The sequence below is a fragment of the Patella vulgata genome, chromosome 2 (genome assembly GCF_932274485.2).
Source record: "Patella vulgata chromosome 2, xgPatVulg1.2, whole genome shotgun sequence".
Lineage (NCBI taxonomy): Eukaryota > Metazoa > Mollusca > Gastropoda > Patellidae > Patella > Patella vulgata.
In genome coordinates, this window is record NC_065880.2 from 77,643,411 (window position 1) to 77,651,249 (window position 7,839).

Below are 7,839 nucleotides of genomic sequence, written 5' to 3' on the forward strand. Positions count from 1 at the left end.
GGGAATCATTTACAATTATAACTAATGCAAATGTCCACAGATGATTATCGAGCCATTTACGGAGCTTGTAGACTTATGACCAAAAAACTTGGAACTGAAAGTTTATATTAAGATAGTTTTGGTTATGGTTTCAAAAATTCCCCACGCAGAATTAACCAGTTTGAGTTGTATTCGTGACCGGCCCCTTTAATGGAGACTGTGGTTAATTGAACCGGAATCAGATTGTTTGCTACGGAACTTTGTGGCTATGGAAATTTTACTGTCTGTCACCTCGTTTAGCAACTAGTAAATGGGCTTCCCCATTAATTTATTTTTACTGCTACATTCTTGTTTCCAACTCATCGATTCACAGTCATATGAGATAGAAATTATTATTGTAAAGTGCGATTTATTTTTTCAGACATTAAATATATAACACACACATTATAAATCTGTATTTACATACCTGGATAAGCTGGATCAGTAGGGTCGATAGACTTGTTATATCCAGACTTCATAATATGACATATCTCAGTATCTACTTCTTTATCATCGTCTTCGTGTTCAGATGATGACCGGGAAATCAAGGCTACAACCACTGCTACCGCTACCACCTATTATATACAACGTGAAGTAGACCAATGAACAAAAAAAAACAACATAAATAATACAATTCGGACGCCACAGTGGCCCAGTGAGTATGTAGCGGAATTACTAACGTTTCTTGGGATCTTAAATTATAGTTTCCACTTGCCACGGAGGGTCTGGCATGTAGCAGGAAATATGGAGGCGAAACCCCATTGCATTTCATTTCCAAAATACAATCAAAACAGTCCTTTCTTAGCAGTGATCTCATGTCTATATAATAATTGAAAATATTTATAATTTGCCAAGAAGACCTATAATTTATTTATAATTAGAAATAAAAACGGTTTAAATAACGTTAGCAACATTTGATAAATTGGAGGTAAACTAACTGACAATACAACAAGGAAACACACCAGAAGCCCAAACAAAAAAATATAAACTGCTATCACAGTTACCTTAATTGGTTGGACAACGATTACAGATTCCAGGAAAGATAGGAAGAAAGCTGTTAACCACATTCCGGATTTCTGTGCCCCCCACTCTAAACTATAGAGGATGGTGAAGAACCCAGACAGTGATACAGATGCAAAGACCAAGAACCAGGCGATGTAAACACACCAATGTGGTAACTGAAATCTCTTCTTTTCTGGTCTCTTCCCCAAAGCTTCTAATGGATCTTCTTTAGGAGCCAGTAGAGTATTTTCTTTTCCAAAAGAATCATTGATGGTTACTTTGGGATGAACTTGCGTTGCTTGAGGACGTTTTGCAGGAGATTTGGATTTTCTGAAGAAGGTCACGATGATGATGTTGACGGGCACAACGATGATACTCATAAAAATACTGATTAAAAATTCTTGAGATGTAAATTGGAATGGACCCAAGCTTACAACCTGGGAGTATTCGAGACCTTCTGTGGTACGGTACCACATGGCGTTTGCAATCATGGTCGTAAAGAGTAATGAGAGACAACATGATAAACGTTGAACTCTTGTAAAAGGACTCCGTGTTGGTCGTGATATAACAGAGAACCAGATATGACCATCAGTGATATCTTGTCGGGTTTTGAAGAAAAATAAATGAGAGAAAGTTTCAAGGTCTTGTTTTGTAGCTACTGGTAAAAATCTTTCTGCTTGTCCATCATCTTTGGTCAGTGATAACCACCGATCACACAGAAATACATAGCTATAATAAGAAATAAATAATAAAATAAATAAATTGGTTTTCAAAATATGACCGGTCGATATTGTCCGAATCCAAATAAGTGCACATCAATGCTATCACAAATGCCGAAAATGGTTGACTGTATGCCCCAAGCGCAAATTACCAAATGCAGTTGTTACTTGGCGTTATTTGATTAACAAATATGGCACTAACCAAAAGGTGCTGGGTTGCTGGCAGACAAAGTTTCTGGGGATTTTCCAGTCTGGTGCAGGACGGGGTTCTTGTCAGTTGCGCAGGACGGGGTTCTTGTCAGTGGTACAGGACAAGGGGTCTTTGCAAGGATGAGACGAAATACCGGGAACATATTGAAATATAAGTTCATTATCCCGGTTGATTCAGAAATGTAAGTAGCAACTGTCAGCCATGTCAGTTTGATTTCATTTGTTTTTATATACAGGGTGATCCCAAAATAACAGAACCCATAACATATTTTATTAAATCCTACAAAGGTCCAGCAAATATCAAGAAATTTGCTGGACGTAAACTTCAATCTGTGTGCGACCATTCATCAAAGTTTCTGTTATCTTGGTGCTTTTGCATAAAAGCCATGTTCTTTCCAATATATTCCCCAAGTGGCCTCCGTGGCATTGGAGGCAAACTTGCATAAGTTGCGCAAAATTGTCAATTACCCGAACACATTCCTTTTTTGGGGATAACTCAAACTATGGGAAATGATCGTAGACAGACTGATGTTTAAGTCCAGCAAATGTCATTAAATTTGCTGGACCACTGTAGGATTTTTAAAATAAAAAATTTATGGGTTCTGTTTTTTTGGGTCACCCTACCAAATGGGTCAAGCTTTTTTTTCACCAACAATGGAACCTAAGCAGGTGTTGAATAAAATTGCTAACCTGGAATTCTTCTGAATATCTCTAACTACCACCAAACTGAGGTACCAATCTGAGTCGGCCATCTTGCCTGTGTTATCGTGCCATATTCTAAGATAGGTAAGATCACCCAGTGATTCGGGTACACTCATCAAATAACTGTTAACACTAGCAGTAGAAAATTCCTAAAATAACAATAATATAGTTATAGTTGACCAGCTATTCTATTTTTAGGCATTTTATTTTGAGAGAGAGAGAAAAAGGGAGAGAGAAAGAGAGAGCGAGAGAGAGAGGGGGTCTTTAGCAGTGGGAGGTGAACGGAGGACCGGGGGGGACCCCACAAGCTTGGGCAGGCAACTCTATTCCTCGTCAAGTACAAGCTTGGGATCGAAACCACACAATTAGGTTCCTTGACAGAACTTATGATCTAAAGCGCACGTGTGACTTATCGTCTAGGACTTACTTGGACTTCACTTTGTGGGATCAATTATTTCAACCATCAATTAACTGACTCTGGGACACCGTTTATGTTGTTACTAAGTTTATATAATTAAATACATACCGCAAACTACAAAGTTATGATAGTACTTCGGTCTGAGTTTAATATCCTTTCTAACTCAGACCTAACGGCTTAAACGTGGCAAGAGCCACATACTTCTTGGTAGTTCTACATAATGTTCGCGCTAAGACGATGTATTCACCCTAGCCTCTAAGCCGCGGAGGCTATAGGTATGTTCCCCTTGAGCTCCGAATGATTGTCTGAAGTAAATCAAACCCGCTCTATAATATATAGAAGTATAATGCAGCAGCTATTAGGGCGGGGCAATTACCATTTTTGGGTAAGTGTTTCATATAGGCACCGCTTAACGTCAACATTATTCTATTTAATTGGAATAATCCGTGCACGAGATGACTGGACGATGGTACCCTACTTTCCAGAAATGGATACTGACATAAATGGCTGTGAGGTAGTCTAAGATAGTAGCAGAGTAATGCAAGCTACTTCATTACCCTAGTTTTCGTCACACGTCATGTAGGTAAAGATTTCTATATTAAACAGAACACTTTTCTTAGACCTAAAATAACCCTATAGTGTTATACGCGCGTTATGTCACTCCATCTAAAACCCCACCTAATTTTTATGCGCGTGCTAACGACTTATTTCATCCATCACCTCTGTATCTACCGTCTACCTACCCTTGTTAAGAACAGTGATATATTATTAGGCTGTCTGTCTAAAATAAGCTCCACATGAGAAAAAACACGATTCACACGAAGCAAGTTGACCGACATTTTATTTCTTTATCGCCGATTTTAGTCGAAAACGCTAAGTATACTTCGAGAATTTTTGATAAGAATGCACGCTGCTTCTATTTTCATATTTAGTTTTCTGTGTATATTAAAGACCCCAAATAGTATATCAATTTTCCAATATGACGGTCATTTAGGGAGGAGGTCTAATCTCAAAGTAGATAGTTCTCTGAGTGCAGAATGTAAGAACAAATGTCACGTTCGATACCAAATCCAGAATTTGGCAATGATCTCACGCTGATTGTTGACATAGGACAAGACCAAACTGATATTTATACGTACTCTGTGGGTTCCATCATCTAAAGCACGAACTTCAGTTTCATCTTGATCTCCTGCCAAAACGATAAAGACTTTAGATTTGGTTCCTGCTTTACGTCTAATACCAGTATAAACTGTTACTTGATAATGATAAACATCTGTTGGTAGATTGTCTGACAATGGTTCAATACTCCACTGAAACAACAAAACATTTCAATATTAATCTAATACTCCACTGAAACAACCAAACATGTCAATATTAATCTGATGGTTCAATAGTTCACTGAAACAATCAAACATTCCAATATTAATTTGGTGGTTCAACCAAACCTTTCAATATTAATTTGATAATGGTTCTATACTGAAATGAAACAACCAAACATTTCAGTATTAATCTAATGGTTCTATACTCCACTGAAACAACCAAACATTTCAATAATAATCTAATGGTTCAATACTTCACTGAAACAACAAAACAATTTCAATACTAATCTATCGGATAGTGCTATACGCCATACAGTGTGCTATGAGTGAAATTTGGCCCGGACAGCGGTGCTACGACCTACTCTTTTTTCGAATTCCAACTGTCAATGCGTACATGGGACCCCTATTTTTCGTAAAAACCGAACAACTATACATTTTCCCATGCCAGACTCTCCTTACTACACCACTGACAAGGGAGATCACGTAGAAAAATCACGATGAACTTTGCCGGCCAACACCTGGACCTCCATGTTAGCAAGCCAACGCCTTACTAACTGAGCCACCACGTTCCGAACGACAAAAAAGGAGTATTTCACTTCATTTCGTATCACTACAGAAATTGTGAAAAGATACCGTGAACCCAATGACTTTAATAGGGTAGTATATATTATGGTTGTATACGAATACGTAATGTCGTCGAGAAATAGTATATATAGGTGACAAATACATATTCTTAAAATCAAAATAAAAGTGGAATTTCCCAATATAAGTTTTACCTTTAATTTATCTTTCTGGTCAAATTTACGGACTATAAAAACAATGATTAGATATATTCCTATAACTACACAAACTGTTGATAAAACCGCTGCATTCGATCCAATATCTTTAAACTTGTTAAATACCGTCTCAAAGTTAATTGTATTTGGTGGTACGAGGAAACTGGCACCAAAGTCTGTTAGATGATTAGTTAAACATTCAACACTTTCCACTGTGGTACCATTACCAGGCTACAATATCAATAATTTAATAGTAATGTATATATTCAAAATATATCCACACTTCAAAAGAATGTGCTCTAGGATATACATAGGTTTGTTGAAAATTTGTTTTAGTTAATGGTTGATTCATTCTAAAAATTCAAGTGACAAAGAAATTTTTCGGGCAATTAGCTCCCCAACTGAGATTGCCCCCCTCCCCTCCCCCCACCCATGCCTATGAGGATATACCTCAAGCCCTTTACCCCTTAAACTCTATAAAGCTAGGAATAAGCCCAAAGAGCGCGTTATTATTTGTGTAATTGGCATACGCGATCCTACTGGTATATACAAGAATACATGTTAGATATGTGAAATCTTCAAATAACGGGAAGTGGTATCAGATGTGCAAATATTAAACTTACACCTGGCTAAAGACAGTATTTTTAATCAATAACGACAGTTTGATTTACAATTAAATTAGATGCAAAGGTAAAATATACATGCTTAGTTATTAGCTATTTGGAAATTGTCGGCCATATTTGACTAAACAAATATATCTGTGTTATTGGGTTGTTTGTTCGTCGTATCAATGACAAACTAAGAAATCCACAGAATCGCGGGATGTAAACTCAATTTTAAAAAGATAATTCTTACATAAAGACCTTGCTTAGACCATAGATCATGCTTGGAATCCCAGTAGAAACATGCAGCAGAGTAAATCCTTACATCTACAGGCGTGGATATGTCTGAAACGTAGAAGATAAATATCCAATCCATCTATTCAAATAAACGTAGCGTTGTCAGGCAACGAAATATACGCTCATCAACAGTTTTGTGATGGGGGGCAAAAGTGTGAGCTTAGAAGAGCAAACACTGTTAGCCTGACATTTTGATAGGCCATTGAAGTAACTCATCAATTTCAAATTACTTAAAATTGCCTAGCTTCCCGAAGGTCAGTTTCATGCATTTGTAACAAAATATAAATCGACTCATTAGCTGCGATCAGAAATGTTCATATTTGTATACCCCATATTTGGCTCTTTGGATAAATTCAACATCGGATCATGGAACTTACTATGATGTGATTTGATTAGCTGTTATTATGTAACTTACTATAATGTGATTAAATTCCTATATATGTTGTTATGATGGAACTTATTATAATGTGATGTGATTCCTATTTAAGTTGTTATGATGGGACTTACTCTGATGTGATTGAATTCCTATATATGTTTTTATGATGGAACTTAATATGATGTTATTGAATCCCTATATAAGTTGTTATGATGGGACTTCCTGCATGGTGTGATTCAATTCCTATATAAGTTGTTATGATGGAACTTACTATAATGTGATGGGATGTGATGTGATTCCTATTTAAGTTATGATGGAACTTATTATAATGTGATGTGATTCCTATTTAAGTTGTTATGATGGGACTTACTCTGATGTGATTGAATTCCTATATATGTTGTTATGATGGAACTTAATATGATGTTATTGAATCCCTATCTAAGTTGTTATGATGGAACTTACTCTGATGTGATTGAATTCCTATATAAGCTGTTATACCACCAGTTCTATAGCGATCAATACCATGACCCTTACTAAACATATCAACATTTAATCTGATAGTCCAAGATTCCTGACTGAGTGTTCCGCTTAGTTCATGTTCCACTGCGCTAGTTGGAGAACCTTGGTTGATGTAAAAATCAAACACAGCATTCTGGTTAGCTGGCATAAACTCGACGCTAGTCACAAAGTGATTATCTCCCAACTCAACCTTGATATGCTGTAATAAGTTGGAATTGTTTGAATGTAATTTGGTAGTCGTGACAGTTACTTGATCATCTGGATCTCTCTGCAGTACGACCTTAACCGGATCCTTTAAGTCTTTAACATCCAGAATATTTCCATCACCATATATAACAAGACTGGTAGTTCTAGTGTTAATACGGTGTATCGCTGAATCATCACCTTGTAGATGTATACCTTCAAACATCTAGAACAAAAATCAATTGAATTGATGATAGTCATTAGAATTAAGTAGGGGTGTCCGGTGTTAATTTCTTTAAAAGTTTCAAAGACTTAAAATGGTTGATATTTTTATTGTCGCAGTATGGCAGCTACGCCGCTAGAACGACGCTGGTCCAAGAGGTTAGCGCAAATTAAGAAATGCAACTGACAATTGTCACTATTTTGATAAGGAGCCACGTGGGTGGGAGAGTAACCCACTGGCGCACTAACTATAGGAAGTTTGTTTGTTGAGATAGTTCCTCGGGATTTTCCAGCTTATTATTACCACATGAAGGAAATGGCGCTTAGCCCTTCGGATAGAACATATAACCGAGGCCCACCCTCAACATTTGAATTCCCCTTATAGCGCATTGCAGGGGAACGCCAGACTCCATCTCATAAAGTCAGATATGTTTCCAGTCATTTTGCTATCTGGAAATGAATGAAATACCAAAAAT

The 7,839-nt window shown here is 37.0% G+C and overlaps 1 protein-coding gene across 1 annotated transcript; it reads right to left on the bottom strand.

Moving 5' to 3' along the window:
• Positions 1 to 437: 437 nt before the first annotated feature.
• LOC126812535 (polycystic kidney disease protein 1-like 2) lies at positions 438 to 6,142 on the bottom strand. The gene is made up of 6 exons (XM_050538992.1): positions 6,020 to 6,142; positions 5,165 to 5,395; positions 4,209 to 4,379; positions 2,640 to 2,800; positions 1,023 to 1,749; positions 438 to 593 (listed from the first exon to the last, which is right to left on the bottom strand). The coding sequence occupies exons 1-6, from the start codon at positions 6,140 to 6,142 to the stop codon at positions 438 to 440; spliced, it is 1,569 nt and encodes a 522-aa protein (XP_050394949.1).
• Between the last annotated feature and the right edge of the window lie 1,697 nt (positions 6,143 to 7,839).

Bases quoted from the DNA above. Each gene is read 5' to 3' on its own strand.
- LOC126812535 (XM_050538992.1), bottom strand. From the start codon at position 6,142: ATGGATTGGATATTTATCTTCTACGTTTCAGACATATCCACGCCTGTA. The intron at 1,750-2,639 runs GTTAGCAATTTT...TTCTTATTATAG, and splicing joins GATATTCAGAAGAATTCCAG to CTATGTATTTCTGTGTGATC. The intron at 594-1,022 runs GTAACTGTGATA...TGTATATAATAG, and splicing joins TCGTTGTCCAACCAATTAAG to GTGGTAGCGGTAGCAGTGGT.